The 17,269-nt window shown below is 42.6% G+C and overlaps 1 protein-coding gene across 1 annotated transcript in view; it reads right to left on the bottom strand.

The window, feature by feature from the left end:
• LOC126161961 (protein lin-54 homolog) overlaps nt 1-17,269 on the bottom strand; it is a 271,287-nt gene that overhangs the window by 60,164 nt on the left and 193,854 nt on the right. The window contains exon 8 of the mRNA XM_049918145.1: nt 15,189-15,541. Coding sequence (XP_049774102.1) covers nt 15,189-15,541 — 353 coding nt within the window. The remainder of the gene's footprint in view (nt 1-15,188; nt 15,542-17,269) is intronic.

Here is a 17,269-nt window from a genome sequence, read left to right as displayed (position 1 = left end):
GCACAATTCAAAATTCGAAACTGTCATTAGGAGGAAACGCCCATCTTTCATGCTGTACCGGGTACGTTTATTGAAGGGACAGGGAATAAGGAAATGAGTCTCTTGATATAAACCTGAATCATAAGCTCAGAAATTGTCTAGGAGGTCTTGTGAATATTTAATTCCAACCCACTTATTCACACAAATGCTTCAATACAATAATTTCACTGCACATTAATGAAACTGCATTTGTTATTTCACATTACTACAAGTACTTCCCATTCTGCAGATAATAAATACTTAATGTTTCATCTGGAACAATTTGAAGCATCAGGAATGAAAACAGGAAAGGTCTGTAACAATAACTAAAACGCATTACCAATATTTACAAAAAGTATTGATATATACAGCACTGAAGATGCTTTGGGGGTTTCAGGAAAAAGACTGAATTTACTGCTAGTGTTCAATACCAACAAAGGGGTTGCAGTGTCTCAACAATATAATTTACCAGAATTGGGTGGTGGATTGTGGAGGGGGAGTCATCAGTCCCTCTATTCAAGAGTGGTGCATCCTGAAGTAGAGATGCCCATTGAGAACGTTTTCTGATCTAGTCAGGAGGTAAGGTTAAAAATGGACAGCTTTTGCACAATCAATAATAAAAGCATGATGGAGAACATAGGGAAGTAAGCAGGTGGGCATCCCCAGGGCTCTGCAGGTGACAGGAAACATCCCACTCAGAGATGTCCCACCTCTTATCCAGTAGTCAAGAGCGCCAACTATTCAACAGAGTGCAACACCTAGAATAGAAAACTGGACGCAGCACAAAGGAGGCAAGCCAAATCTAAAAGTGATTAAAACGGGGTAAAAGAGGGCTGAAAAAAGTAGCCTGGTGAAGGAGGTAGGGTCAGGATACCCTCAGACTTAGCATACAGTGGGAGATGCCCCATCCCCAATCACGCTGCACCTGCTCCAGAGGTATATTATAATCTTATAACTAAGATGAAGAACCACTTCCACGAAGCACACTGAGAACCAGGCCAACCCTCCATGAATTGTCTGTTAATATTACAGGCAATGAATCCAGAAGTCCATACTTCGCATGGAGGGCCAAAAGGAAGGGGCATTCCACCAAGACATGAGATACTGTTTTCAAGGCTCCACAACCATAATTTGTGGGGGACTTATTACACAAAAGAAAACTACTGGTTAACCTGACATGACTGATGCGGAGACAACAAAGGACTATGAATTCTTCTAGGAGAAGTGTTAGGAAGGGCACCATGCTGCAGCTGTCCTGTTGATTGAGCAGAATTTATTTAATGGAACAGTAGCCCACCAGACGTCATTCCATTTCCGAGCAACCAGAGATCTCACGTGCACCTCCAAATCTGCACCTGGGTCAGCAAAGTGAATGGGGAGCGAGTAAGTGCTCCTCTAGGCAAACAGTCAGCTAATTCATTTCCTGGGATACCCAACTGACTTGGGGTCCAGAGAAAGGTGGCTTGAAATGGTAGCATGACAATGGTCAGCAAGAAGGTCATCAATAGTGGAGACCAAAAGCTGCCAAGAATAGCATTGTTCAATAGCCTGGATACCGCTCTTTGAGTCAGTATGTAGCGATGCAGGAGGTACCCAAATTTGTTATAAAAGTCAGTAAACCACTCAACGGACAGTATTTTTCAGTACAGGTATTTCATTCATTCCAAGCAATTGTCGATTTGTGACGTCATCGTCTAGACACGAGTTTACTGTAATCTGAATCCGTTTTAGCAAACTAATAGCTTCTCTCAGGCGATAAATTTTACTGATTATGAAATACAAGTTCTTGAAGTTTATTCAGAGCTGGAAATGTTTAATTAGTAATTGCATGCCATAATCTGTATGTTTAATATAAAGGTGTTTTCATTTTTGTATGCATGAAAGAAGTGTGAATTTATGTGCCGCTTTTACTCTGAGATGAGTTATCACTTAGAGTGCAAAAGTGTGTGTACAGTTCGCTGACCTGTGCGGTGAATTCAGTTCCAGTTAGATTTGATGTGCGATCATGTTATTACAAAAGAGTCATTTAGCCCACTAGGGAAAACTGAAGCTTGCGCGCCCGATTTAAAATAGGTTACACGCCAGTGCATAATCGAGCTGCCCTGTAAATTGCATACAATAGTGGCAAACTCGCTTGCACTTAGTGCACTAAGTTGGAAGTTAATTTTGAGACAAGTACTGATTTTGACAGAAATGAACCGAAAGTTTATTTTAATAGCTAGGTTCACTTTTAATTGAGACACGTATCACTGTGTTGATTATGTTGCCTAGCAACACTTTAATGCAGATTAATTAATTTATCAGAATGATTTACACACACCAAATGTTACATGTGACCACATGACAGTATGAGTTCACTAACTGTTGCGTAACTTCACTGTATCACTATGGAACCTATTATATCGTCTCTCTTCATCAAGGGATGTCAAGAAGCCAGGACGAACAAGAAGACTAAAGGAAGAGGCCTCGGTATAAGTACACATTAAAACAGGCCAAGGAAGGTCAATGCAATAAAATGGAGGGCTCGCTAAGGGCTGTCACCTCTGCTGTACACACACTACTTGTTCCTGACGGGGGATGGTCATACTGGCAGGAGATGTAAAAGCATATTCCGGATGAGCCTCAGTTTTAGAGCCATCATTGTTAAAAGACTGTAGCACCTTGGAACTTTTGAAGAACTGGACATAACAGACGCCATAAAGGTCATGGAGGCGACAAACTTTAGGATCTTGTAAGAAACTGGTCCTAACCCGTGGCCTGGCACCATCCAAGGTGGAGAATGTGAGAAAACATGGGGAGCAGAGTCCAGGGAGAAGAGATCTTGACAGAAGGAAGTATGGCACATTCTAAATGGTGATCCTAGCTGACGATGGTTATCAGGACGATGACATTCCTACTATGCTAAGCGAATGGGATATGTGAAATGATCAGGGAATTGTTGAATGGCGATAGTATCGCAGATCAAGAGGTGGTACCATCAAATCTAAAGACTGAAGAGCCCCATTCGGCAGGAGACTGTCTACAGGACTAGTCTGACCAGTGTCTGGCACCTGTGGCCAGACACATCCCACAATTGTTGACTGGATCTAACAGTTTGAAGGCTGAATGAGTAGCCTAGCCATAAACCTGGCAACCATGGTTCAACCTGGACAAAAATCAGGGTCCGGTAAATAAGGATAAGAATAGCACAATCTGCACTCTAAGATGTGGGGGCAACGAAGCAGAGACTGGGCTCCTCAGGGTGTATACAGGGACAAGGAAAAAAAATTCCCGGATTATTCCCGGATTTCTCCCGGATATCCCGTTTAACAAATATGCTTTTTCCCAGGCGACCTACTGTCACTTAGCACAGAAAAAGTTCCCTCGGAACTGTAAAACTTATCAATCCTTTGAATGGTTAACGTTTTATATAATCGCGTAGAACTTCCCGGAAAAAAAAAGAAAAGCCGGAGCAGAGAAGTTTTGGAAAGACCTTTGATTTGCAGCAACATATACGCTGCATATTTTCGTATTACGAAAGTATAAATTCGAATTGCACCAAACACAGCTTGTTAGTTTCCGGAGCGTTGCAACCGAGGTTGTGATGTCCTTTTGTAAGCGAGTCATATCTCAAGCCACGAGATCTCGCCAGCCGATGACAGCAGCTATTCAGAGTATAGGGCACGTGTTATAGTCAGCCACTAGCAAGATTACTGGTTACATAGCGCGAACACACAAGATGAAAAGTTAACGGTTTACATTAATGTACACAGTACCGCATATCTACAAGAAAAGCTAAGCTTTCACGTGTAATATTGGTCTTTTTTTGGTGTGATATACTTTAAGATACATCACACAAATGTGCCAGTAAATTTAAAATTGTGACATAAATGCCTCGGCTCGAAATTCTTGAAGTGGCTGGTCCTCAAACTGTTCAGTTTCGAACGCTCTGTGATTTAGATATCCATCCCACTTTCACACACGTAACATAATTCATCTTGCGTAAAAAGAAATTTACTTTGAAAGTAACGCTTTTCTAACCACCGTTCGCAATACTGTTAGTTATAGGTTCGATTTACCAGTTGCCAGAGAGCGCCAAAAACGAATTATTGTGCGTGTGCAACTGCAGTGGTGTAGGAAGCCCGCATGTTCGTGTGTATAAAGCACTAAGAGAGCTTACACTACACCATAAAAGAAACAGGGCATCAGAAGATACTCCAAAAGGCATCAAAATTTCGTGAATCATATTAAAATGCATAATTCGGCTTGAAGTGCACATTGGTTTTTTCCAGATTCACAATGAAGTAGGTCCCATCTGATATTAAGCTTTTCAGTGTGGTTTTTGGGATGTAAATTTTCTTGGAGTACCAGTACTCTACGATCTCATGTTTGGTTCTTTATTATGGCACAATGCCATACATGGCAGAAGATGATAACATGCACTTGAAATTCACCGAACAGTTGGAAGTACCCAAAATTGTTAAATGAAACACTTCGTTTCAAATAAAATGATTGCCTCAGCGGAATTTCTTTAGCAAACTTGCAAAAATAACTTCATTCTTCTGCAAGGCGATTAATGCTTGACTGCTACTAACTTGGAAAGAAAATAAAATCAGAAACTGAAATTAATAATATATTTTTGCCCTCTGTAATTATGTGAATGCATTTTAATTCACTTGATAGCTCGCGGCCACAGAAATCCGTTTTGTTTTCATTTGACGTGGGAGCTGTACACGAAGAGAAGCAGCGAAATCACTTAACGTAAACACGGGTCACGTGGAGACTAACCCCCTCCCCACTACAACTCAGACAACTCTGTGCAAGCGCGAATCTGGCAGCTAGGGCGCGCGAGAAAAATTTTTCTCGTTTGCATCTGGCTGCTTGCTGCTACTACCGATGCAGCTAACAGCCAAACTTCAAGAAGCGGGAAGCGAGAGAAGGTACTGCTTATACGCGAGTCAAATGCGCATGCTCAACAGACCGCTGGCAACTGGTCAAACGAACCTAATGTGAACAGTTGTGACGTCATTCTCATAGCAAGCAGTTTATTGTTACGAAGAATTACAGTCTGCGCCCTACGGCCTTTAACATATTTTTGCTATCTGTAGACGCTTGTGCGTGCACGGTGTTTTGTTGTCGTAAAATGCCCATTTCCTTTGCCACTACAGTTTTATTTTTTTCCCTCTCGTTTATATTTTATTGCTGCAGTATCATTCTCCAGTAGCAGGATACAATAACATTCTTTGCTAGAGAATCAATTCTGCAGTCAAAACTACAAAAACGTAACTGAAAGCTAAAACAATGAAAAATTCCCGGAATTCCGAAAAATTCCCGGGTTTTTCCCGGTTTTCTCCCGGATGAAAAAATTCCCGGGTTTTTCCCGGAATTCCCGGTTGTCCCGGGTCGTATACACCCTGGCTCCTGCATACAGCTAGTTTTCAGTGATGAATATGGGACAGCTTAGTCAGCTTTTCATCAAAGAGTAGGACCAAGAAATGTGACTGTGCAACAACGTCTCGGTGTTGGGTACCTAATTACTGTTCTGGGTCAGGATGGACCATGGTGCGATGGCAGACATGCACAACCTAGAATTTTGTAGAAGAGAACTGGAATCATGGCAAAGAGCCGATGGAGAGCCCTGCCACAAGGCACCTCGGAGCCGATGTTCAGCAGAGGCTACGAAGTAGGAGATGTATAAATGCAAAAATTGTCAACATATAATGCACAGATCACCAGCCGCCCAACAGAGGTCACTAGCCCACTGATGGCGATGGGGATGAGAGTGACACACAACACAGAGCCCTGTAGGAGGCCAATCTCTTGGACCCATGCACAGCTGAGAGAAGTGCTGACTAACTCTGACCTACCAGTGGATACAAACTGATGAATAAAATTCAGTATGGGGCCTTGAAAGTAGCATTCATGGTGGGTAAGTACAACGTGATGATGTGAAGTGGTGTCATACGCCTTATGCAGGTCAAAAAAAGCTGCAATAAGGTGTTGGTGATTAGAAAAAGCCTGTTGGATTCCTGCTTCCAATCTAAGCAGATCATCAGTTGCTGATTGTCCCTCTCAGAAGCCATACTGATAGGGGGACAAATGGCCCAGAGGTCTGAGAACCCAGCATAATCTAAGGGCAACAACACTTTAAGCAGCTTACAGAACATGTTGATCAGGCTAATCAGCCAATAACTGTCAAGAGATGTTGGGTTCTTGCCCTGCTTAAGGAGTGGGACTACGCTATCTCACCATTTCAAGGGGAAGGCACTGTGAAGACCCTGAGAAGATGTTGGCTTTGGGGAACATTCGAGTACTGGATCATCTGATTGTGAATTGAATCATGGCCTAGGGCTGTGTTGCGAGGCGAGGCAAGAGCCCACAGTAGTTCCCGGTCAGTGAAGGGTTCATTACAGGATTCAGCTTAGTGTGGAGTGAAACATAAACCAATGCTGTCACTAAGCCGATCTCAAGGTGTTCTGCAAGAACTGATGAAAGACCACACTATGGACAAGACTCTGAACAGCCGCTGATTGTTGGCAGCCCATACGACCATGGAGCTTGGCCCACACCTGAAATGAAGAGGCATATATTCCCAGAGAGCAGATAGAGTGCTCCCAACATTCCTTCTTATTGCACCTGATTAGATAGTGAGCCTCAGCATGAACTCATTTGAATGTGGTAAGGATGGTCTACGAAGGATGTCATGTGAACTGTTGCAAGGTTCATCTGTGACCCTGAATAGCTGTTACAATGTCTTTGGTCCATGACGGCAACGGTTGATGGTGGGAAGGACATGGAGAATGGGGAATAGCAGTTCCAGTGATGTGAATGATCATGGCCGAGACGCATTGCACAATCTCATCAATACAAACCAACAGAGGCGGTAAATGCAACAGCAGAGGCATACAAAGGCCAGTTGGCTCTGTGAAGTGCCCAACATGGTAGTCTGTCTAACAGGCAGTGGCAAGAAAATGACTAGAAAGTCATGTAGTGACCAACACAGTGAAACCACAAGATTATGGAAAGAGTCTGTTAGAGCCATAGCTGAAACGGTTCCATGGGTGGCACTGAAATGGGTGGGATAACCATCATTCAGGAGGTACACATCACATCATGGTCTGTGACAATCTGGTCAATTAGAAGGCTCCTACCAGACAAACTCGTACTCTCCCCAACAGGAGGTGGTGTGCATTACAGTCCCTCAACCAAGAGAAAATTGGGTAGGGGGGGGGGGGGATCTGGAGGTAGATAATTGTTGCAAATGGTAATCGCTCCAGTTGTTTGCACCTGCACCAATGAGATATGAAGGGGAAAGCATTCACTGACGACATCTGTACGAACCCAAGTAAAGACCCCTCCTGAAGCCCTCTTGGGTCTAGCACAGTTCTGTCAGAATGCACGATAACTATGGAGTGTTGGAAAATGGTCATCAGTGAAGTGTGTTTCTTGGAGACCAATGCACACCACAGATGAAAGAAGATAAGGTGTTTAAGTTCTGGCAGGTGACATTAGTATCCATTACAATTCCACTGAACGATGACATGACTGGCGGCCAAGTTAAGTGTGAAGGAGCCAGAAGGACCAGCAAGCTACACATATATGATCACAGCCTATCACCACTGGGGATGGAACCACATCCACAAATATCAACTCAGAATCCAACTATGTGCGGGGATTTGGCACCTCTGGGGGCACCGGATGAGCCTTGTCATGGTTCTTCTTCTTTTCATTTGTAACCTTTGGCGGGCAAGGTTTGTTCCAGGGGCTATCTGTATTAAGTGTGGGGACGTACGGAGAACGCATAGCTCTGGGTCCCACAGGCTGTGGCTTCTTCAGTTGGTTCAGGGGTTGCTGGGAACAGGGAGCCTGACAGGTAGACACTGAAGAAAGAGAAGACTTCTCTGGCGAGGAAATGGTTCCCAAAGAAGGTACCATGGGAACCACGGGAGGGGATGGTAGTGGTAGATATGGTCTGGGGAAGGAAGAGGTAGGTAGGTTGATGAGGGGGGGGGGGGAGGGGAGGGGCAAAGGTTGTGATGTTAGCATAATTGATAATCATATTCACAAGGGGTAAGTGTTCATGTCTCTTCTGTGCCTCAATATTTGACAGGCAGTCAACAGATTTGAATTCCTGAATCTTCTGTTCCTTCCTGAAAACTGATCAAACTAGTGAATGTGGAGAGTGATGTTACACACAGCTGACATGCTAAGGTGGATGTTCACAAGGGTTATACTCGTTGCTGCAGTTGCTGCATTTTGGGTCTGCCGTGCAGTGGGATGAAATGCGTCCAAAGCATAAACATATGAAGCACCTCAAAGGCAGTGGGTCATACAGTTTCACATCACGCCTGTACAACATGACCTTAACTTTCTCCAGGAGGACACTTCCTTCAAAGATTATGATAAAGGCACCTGTATCTGTATGATTATCCTCTGACCCTTTTTGTACATGTCTAATAAAATGCATGAATCACAAATGGAGATTAGTACAGAGCTCCTCATCTGTTTGGGGCACAAGATCTTTGTGAAAGATGATTCCTTGAACCATGTTCAAACTTCTGTATGGGACAATGGTCACAGGTATATCACCTAGTCGACCACATGCCTGAAGAGCTCTAGACTGGGCAGCAGAAGACATTTTAATTAATAATGAAACAAATCACATTTTCCCAGACTCAACTTCCCCAAATTAGTCTTCAATGTTTTCAGCACTGCAGCAATATGAGGAAGGTGTCATGAGGCAAATTGTTTTGGCCTCAGCATACCTTCCTTATGAAGACAGCTCTCCTCCTCCTTTGGACATGAGGAGACTGACAGAAGCTTGCCATCGGCAAGGTGACCAACTGTTGGTTGGATGTGATGCCAATGCCCACAACCTAGTGTGAGTCAGCAAGGACACCAACAGTAGATTTGAGTACCTTCTTTAATTTCTCTAGTTTAACAAGTTGGAGGTCCTGAATAGGGGTGATTTACCTACATTCAGGAATATTAGAAGGGAAGAAGTAATTGGCATAACCTTTGGTTCCATGATGCTGGGCAGCTATGTCAAACAACGGCATGTGGCATTAGAGCCATCCTCATTGGACCACATGTATATTAAATTCAAGGTTGAAATGCGAATCAGACAGACCACACGAATTATAGGAATCCCAGGAAAACAGACTGGGAGACATATAGGAGGGACCTTGACTTAAGTTTATCGGAAATTAAAACATCGATAAGGAATCCAGTAGAGTTTGAGGACGTAGCAGAGGCTGTAACCTCATACCAGGACAACTGCTCTATCATCAAGAAATGCACAAATAGGAGTGTGCCTTGATGGAATAACAACATGGAAACACAAAGAAAACTGGTACAAAGACTGTTTAACCTTGTGAGACATAAAGGACATTGGGCAAAATATCGTGAGGCCCTTGTCAATTACAACCTTGCAATTAGACAAGCAAAGGAGGCATCCTGGAAGGCATTCTGCGAGGAAGTGGAAGGCATTGCTTCTCAAGCCAGACTTTACAAAATCCTCACTAGATTAACAACTAATCCAGGAGATACATTGAGGGAGGAGGATGGAGAAATACAAAGACAGCACATGAGACACTGGAACTGCTTCTCAAAACTCACTTTCCTCAAATGCTCTGGCAGATAATATAGACCAGTAAGCTTTCCCTGAGAGACAATGGTTCTCAGGCACTCAAAGAGAGGACTGGCAATCAGCCAAGGAGTGTGTCAACTTCAGTAAAATCCAATGGGCAGAGGGAAAATTCCCACCATTCAAGTCACCTGGCCCAGATGGAATCTTTCCAGCTCTCCTGCAACAGGCAAGAGAGACTCTTATAGGAGTTCTATGCAGGTTATTCTGGGTTAGCCTAGCAGTAGGAATCATTCCCAACGTCTGGAGGGCAGTGAAGGTTGTCTTTATTCCAGAGCCAGGGAGAATTGATCATACCAAGGCCAAGGATATGAGACCAATCAGTATGTCCTTCTCCATTCTTAAAACATTAGAAAAACTGGTTAAAGTACATGTTTGGGAGAGGAGGCTAACTTAGGGCTCCTCTACATTCAAACCAACATACATATCAACCAGGTAAATCATGTGAGACAGCTCTCCACCAACTCACTGTGAGGGTGGAAAAGCACTTCACTTTCAAGAAACAGCCCTCTGTATCTTCCTGGACATCGAGGGGGCTTTTAGTACGATCATTGCAGAATGTCACATGGCTCTGATGGAACTAGGGGGAAGCAGTACGGTAAACCTAGTGTGGGTTCCTGGCCACTCAGAGATCAGTGGCAATGAACAAGCCGACAGATTGTCCAGAATGGGGGCAAAGACCCCAGTCATTGGACTGGAACCTGTTGTGACAATCACCAAGGCTATGATCAAACTATAAGTCGGAACTGGCTTAGAAGACAGCAAGTAGAATACTGGACTAAGGTCTATAAACAAAAACATGGTAAGATAATGATGCCAAGAAGCAGCACACGAAGACACGACCTGAGGATGAAGTGCACTTCCTACATTGTGATTAATCATTAAAATACATTTACAGCAACTTTGAAAATTACAAAAATGAATGATAAGTTATACAACCTGGTATTAGTCCATAAATGCAAGATGCCATGATCAAAAGAATGCATAAATAACACACTATTTTGGTCACAGGAACATGAAAGTGGCATTGCACTGTGTCCTGTTATTGTTTGACAGAGCACACGTTTTTTCCTGATGGAGATGAAATGAAGAATACAAGCCTTTGTTTGCATTGGAAGAACTTCTCTCTCTCTCTCTCTCTCTCTCTCTCTCTCTCTCTCTCCCCCCCCCCCCCCCCCCCCCCCAACTTCATCTAAAGTGTGGAATACGGCCCTGAATCTTTCCAGGCACCATGGAGCCCACTTCCTTATTGTATACACCACATCACTTAATTTTCATCTTACACCCTCCACAGTTTCACAAAATGTAGCTTTGTTAGAGGCCATCTGATTCTGAGAGCTGCTCATTGTTGCCCTTTCACTGCTGGTTTACAACAGCAAGATTGTGCACTAAACTTCCACACTAAGACACAACTAGCCTTACACTCCTGCACACGTCAGTAAGAGGGCACAACAAGTCAACAAGCAGGAAGCAACAACACATCCACTGTTCTCAGACTTTTAATACTCATGGAACTGCAGAGGGGAGGAAGTAAGCAAACATAGTGCTGATATAAAAGCAGTTCAATGGTTTCTAATTTATATAATTAAAATGAGTCATACTTGCTCCGTTTCTGATCTCTAGGTCCATGCGACAGACTGGTGTGACCAATATGGAGCCAGCAGAGGATTGAGGGTATGTCTAAGAAAAATACTGCCACACTATCGTATACTCTTTTATAGCTCGTAAGTTAGTCATTATAGCTTTGACATTCCATTCACTTTTCAATGCCACTAAGAACTGGTGATACAATGTTGTCTGCATGGAAGCTCCCTGTATCTTTATTTCCGTAGCATCCTTCCTGGCAGCCTCCTTGGTGAGCTGATCACAAGTTTATTCCCTGGTTTTCCAACATGAGTGCAGGGCCAGAGTAATATTACTGCCTTCCCACTGTTGTGGAGGTATAAGGGGGGATACTGTATTTGTGTTACCAACAGATGGTAAGAACAACAATGGACTTTGGCCTGTTAACTGCACATGGAGTCAGTCACTGTAGTTTAGAACACTTATTTGATTGGGTATGGATGATGGGCACATATGATCGCCACCAATTCTTCCATTAAAACGTTGTGTCCAATGGGCAGAGTATGCTGCTCACTGGCCCTGGTAACTGGTGGGTACTAACCAAGTGCCGAGAGGAACTACTGGCAAAATACCTAGGGATCTATTACATCCTTTGAGCCAAGGGGCACATCCTGGCCAATTTATGGGTAAGACATGCAGCATGGGGTGTTCGTGAGTGTGATGTACCGAAAGGATTTATCCATATGGGGGAATGCGTGCCTATACCAAGAGGCTGTCCACAGGATTTCTTCAGAATATCCAAGCCGCAAGCCCGATCCTATAACGGTGACAGAGCCAAGGATTCACAGTACTGACGGGTCTGCTCATTGACAGGCTAGGGTTCTGCAATCTAAATGTGATGTAATGAAAGTCTGTAGGGTTGCAAAACAGATAGCACAGGGCATTAAGTTTTAACTGGTATATCCAATTAAGCTCTCACATTTAGGTTAATCAAGTTAAATTGTCATCTAATAAGAGCCTAAGAAGTGATCTGCCTCCACATTACACAAATAGGTAGAGGAGATAGATAAAGTTCTGGGTTCAGATGAGCATTTCTATATCTCCAAAAATACGTGATGCAAGGTTTGGTAGTGATAGACTGGAACCCACGTGTATATTCCCAATATTCTGCATTAATAGCATCCTGATCAGTGACACTCATGTTGGAAGAATGATAGTGGATCCAGGAATAATCAATCTAGAAGACTGGTGAGACTAATAGATTTCACTGCCTCCGATTGCTATTATGAAGAGGGTCACACTCAGGATAGAGCCTTGTTGGTCTCAGTTTTTCTCTATGTGGGAAAAACTGCATGAATTACAGACTTGGAATCTGTAGGATTGCCGAGGATGCAAATTTTGGATGAAATTCTACAGGGAGCCACAGAAGCCACATTCATGTAAAGTGGTGTGTATATGATGACAAGATGTGGCACCACAGGATTTTCACAGGTCAAAGTGACAGTAATGAGATGTTGATAATGGGTAAACGACATTCTGATAAGACTCCACGCAATCACTGGTGGATTGCTCCTCCCAAAATTTACTTTGTGAGTTACACAGGAAGCTCATTGTACCAAGAATCCAGCACAGCTTATTATGTGCTCAAACCATTTGCAAAGGACATTGGTATGACTGATTGGTCTGTAACCATCTACTTCCTGTGGACCTACCCTAGTTTCAGAACTAGGATAATTGTTCTTTCCCTCCACTCAGGAAGGAACTTACCCTAAAACCTGATTTGGTTACAAATAGCAAGGTTGTAGTGCCTGCATTTGTAAGTAGATGGCTATGTTTTGATCAGGGTCTAGAACTGTATCTCTGCACACTAAATATGCTGAGGAGCTCCCATTCAGAAAAAGAGGTGTTATGAGTGCTGAAATGTTGTGTGTCAGAAGACAAGATGACACACACTGCTCAACTTCATGGAAATGGATTGAAGGTGTGGGTGAGAAGGGGAGAGGGGAAGGGAGTGGAGGGGGAGGGAAGGGAAGGAGAGGAGAGGGGAAGGCAAGGTAGTTGATAGCTGTCAGATGTCAATGCTGGAGTGAAGTGCATTGGTATATAATCCGCAATGATAGTAGGGTCAGATTTCTCTATGGCATCCTTACAGATGCATGGGATATCAGCTGCTCCTTGTTGACCACAAGGACACTATAATTTGGCCCTTATCTATGAGGGAAAGGTACAATTTCACATTGTTTTTTCAGCATTCCTGTTTTCTAGGATAGTGGGCTCTGCTTCCAGTACTTTTGATGTTGTCAGGATTGTCTTTTGACAGATGGTGTGCCAAGGCGATTTGCATCCACCATGGGACTGGCTGCAGAAGGGTCGTGATATGTGTAGGGATCTTTATGAAATGGTATCACTAGTTTGGCTAAGCAAAAAACTGTGTCTGGGGCTCTCTTCAACAGTCCCATGAGGAAGGCTAATGTGCCAGTTAGCAATCTTAAAAAACCATAGCAGGGGGCCTCTAGTGGAGTACCAATGTAGGAGGGATGAAATGATCATGAAGAATTCACTATGACATCATGAACCTTTCATTGAATAGAAAGGTTAGAACTAGAGCTATAGGCCATAAGGTTGATTACTGATAGGGATGCATGTGCTATACTAAACTGAGTGGGATAATATTTAGTATATGGAATCAAGATTTAAAAACAACTGCACTAATGAGTTGGCCCATGTAGTGATGTTAGAGCAGCCCCTAAGTTGCTAAGGTTCGTTATCTTAGAGCTGCCCCATAAAGAGTTATGGATATTGAACTAACCCAGTAAAAGAAACCTAGGGCAGCTGTTAAATAAAACTGATGATCTCACGTTACATCATCTCCCGCTCAGGAACAGTAGGACAGATGCTGCAAAGGGTAATTCAGTTTTCTTTCTTTCTTTTTCTTTTGTATTCATACTGCCACCACTTCCACTGTGGTACTAAGTGGTATCTGGTCTTTCGAGGTGGTCTCAAGGACCAATGTACACACCACACTACAAACTCTTTCAGGATCAATTCTGTTCAAACGACAGGCTCAATAATGATGTAGGACAGGTTTGCTAAGCACCGAGCAAAGCAAGAGCAAGCATTTCATTCCAACTGCATGATTTCGGATCTGCTAGGATTGCTGGGTCGGCTTTCACCTTTGGTTTCTTCTCTTTTCTTTTCTATTTCTCAACCTCCTCCCTATGGAATTTAGATTCAGTTGGAGGCATATCCAGATACAAGTCTGGTACAGATTACGACTGGGCTGTTCTGCAGCCCAATGTCTGCATCTCCTGATTCTGCTGGTTTTTATTAGGGCATGGAGTTATGGTGGTAGGGCCACGTGGGTGCCGGTTAGATGTGGTCCCTCCTCATACAGATTAGGTGAGATCAGGGCCCTAAGTGCAGATATGGAAGTGAGAAAAAGGAGGGAGGGAATGGGGAAGGGAGAGTGGGAGGAAGAAAAGGAGAAGATAGGAGTCCCTTCCCTCTCATTAGAGATCTTCATCCTCCTGGTGGATAATGAAAGGGTTACTTTCTGGGAATAGCTTGCTCTATTCTGGACAAGTGACAAAAATTCTACTTGTTCCTGGTACTTGAGTGAAATTTCGAATATTGAAATATTCTGATCTAAATACTTTCACATGAGTTACTTTTGAAAGCCCCAAACCAGTACACTAAAGTTTACCGAAATCAATGTTTCCTTTTCTTGGAACACAGTGTTGATGAAAATTCAGTAACTACTAAAGGGGTTTCTGAACCCATACAATCTAAGGCAACTTTTAATCTGCTAGGAACAATTGGCATTTTTTTCTTATTTAAATATTACTTGCTTCGTTTTATCTGCATTAATACAAATACTTCACCGACAAGAACATAGGTAAGGCTTATTTCCTGGGAAAAAAGGCTACAAAAATGTGCAATAAAATAATACAAATGTAAGATATATCAAAATGCTGACACTTACAGTTTCAGACATTGGGATTTGGTGCAGTTACACGGTTTCCGAGGCCTAATGCCATTGGGCTCCAACGTGGTGCGGGATGACGCTCCTGAACGCGGAGGAGCTGGGGTATCTGTGTTCACAGGACCAGTAGCCTGGCTGTGGCTCCCACTGGAGCTTAGGATGTTGGCACTGCTAGATTCCTGCTGCTGAGTCTGCGTCTTCTCCTTCTGAGACTGCAGTTGTGCCTGCTGATGGTGACGTTGTTGCTGCTGAAACTGATGGGCTTGCTGCAGCTGTTGCTCTTGCTGCTGTTCTTCTTGTTGCATCTGATGCTCTTGCTGTTTCTGCTGATTTAGTTGTTGCTGTGCCTGTAACTGTCCACAAAGCAATACTTTATGTGCTACTTTTATGATATTTCACTATTTTATACATATAGTTAGCTGTAAGAAAAACATAGGATAGTCCTTACATATTTTTCTTTGGCTGAGCCAAATTATGAAAACCTACAATATTACAAATTTGAGCCTAACAAACAACATCTGACACAAAAACACTTCACATTTTCAAAATCAGTAATAAGTGTACATTTATTCTACAGTCTCACTGCTCGTACGTCAAGATGAAACTCTACTTTGCGATGTAGTATGTAATTTGAATGTGGATAGAAACACTAAGTATTACTTCACATTAAGCAGCCCTAACAATCACTCTTCCACAAGAATTGCATTAATAGTGTTGCAGGCAAAATCTTTAAATGTAAATGGTACGATAATATTTAAAATAAATTAGAAAATTTGATGTGACATTTGTGACTGTCTGAAAGAGTGTACTGAATAATTTTTGAGCTGTTTGTAGAACTGGTCTAAAGGTCTATAGTGTGGAAGTTCAGCATTCAAAGAGTGGGCCCATACCTTCTCTTGTTTCTTCTTGCCAGTAATCACTTTTTTTTGCACAAATGAGTAACTACTATTGTCCTTGGCAATGCCAAGAACATTTTCACTTTACACTAATGCAAGTAAACATTTACAGCCACATGAATACTCTGTAATTTATGTTTAAGTGCTTGGCAGAAGGTTTGCAAAGCCAATTTTGGACTATTTCTGGGAAGCCCCACTCTTTAATAGCACTTGGGAAAAACAAATACCTACAGCTTTCGGCGAGAGCTTTTATTTCTCTTATTTTACTATGATTGTCATTTCTTGCTACGTAGAAGAGGCTGGAAAAAAAAGGAAAAAATAAATAATGCATTTGGAGACGAAAGTTGATGACTGAAATTTTGTAAAAAGATATCGCTGCAACGTGAACTAGAAACTCCTTTGTTTGTATGATTACTATTCCAACTCACACATTATATGTGACTTCTCTCCTCTATTTTGGGACAATACAAGAACACACTGCTCTGATTTTAACTTTTTGATGTCCTCTGTCAATTATATCTGGTAAGGAACCCATACTGCACAGTGATACTCCAGAAGAGGATGGACAAGTGTGGTGTAGGCAGTCTCGCTAGTAGATTTATAGCATCTAGTAAGCGTACGACCAATAAAATGTAGTCTTTGGTTCATCTTCCCCGCATTTTCAATGTGATGGTACCAATTTCAGTTGTTTGTAACAACAATCTTTAGGCATCCAGTTGAATTGATGACTTTCAAACTTGAGAGATTAAACATGTAGCACAAATTTAGCAGGCTCCTTAATACTCATGCAGAGGACCTCACACTTCTTATTGTTTAGGGGCAACTGCCACGTTTTGCACCATAAAGATATCTCATCTAAATAATTTTGCAATTAATTTTGATGTTACTACACAATACATGACCGTATCATCCGCAAACAATCTTGAGAGCTGCTCGGATTATCTCTTAAATTGTTTAATTAGATCAGGAATAGCAGAAGGCCTGTATCAGTTCTTTAGGGAAAACTGGATTTCACTTCGGTTTCACATGATGACACTCTGCCAGTTACTGTGGACTGTGTCCTTTCTGACAGGAAATTATGAATCCAGGCACACAAATGAGATGATAACCCATAAGCACACTATTTGGTTAGAAGAATTAGGAAAAGGATAGATTGCTACTCACCATAAAGATGACACATTGAGC

This window comes from Schistocerca cancellata, chromosome 2 (genome assembly GCF_023864275.1).
Source record: "Schistocerca cancellata isolate TAMUIC-IGC-003103 chromosome 2, iqSchCanc2.1, whole genome shotgun sequence".
Classification (NCBI taxonomy): domain Eukaryota; kingdom Metazoa; phylum Arthropoda; class Insecta; order Orthoptera; family Acrididae; genus Schistocerca; species Schistocerca cancellata.
The sequence above is the reverse complement of the archived record's forward strand: the minus strand, read 5'-3'. Positions and strand labels throughout refer to the sequence as shown.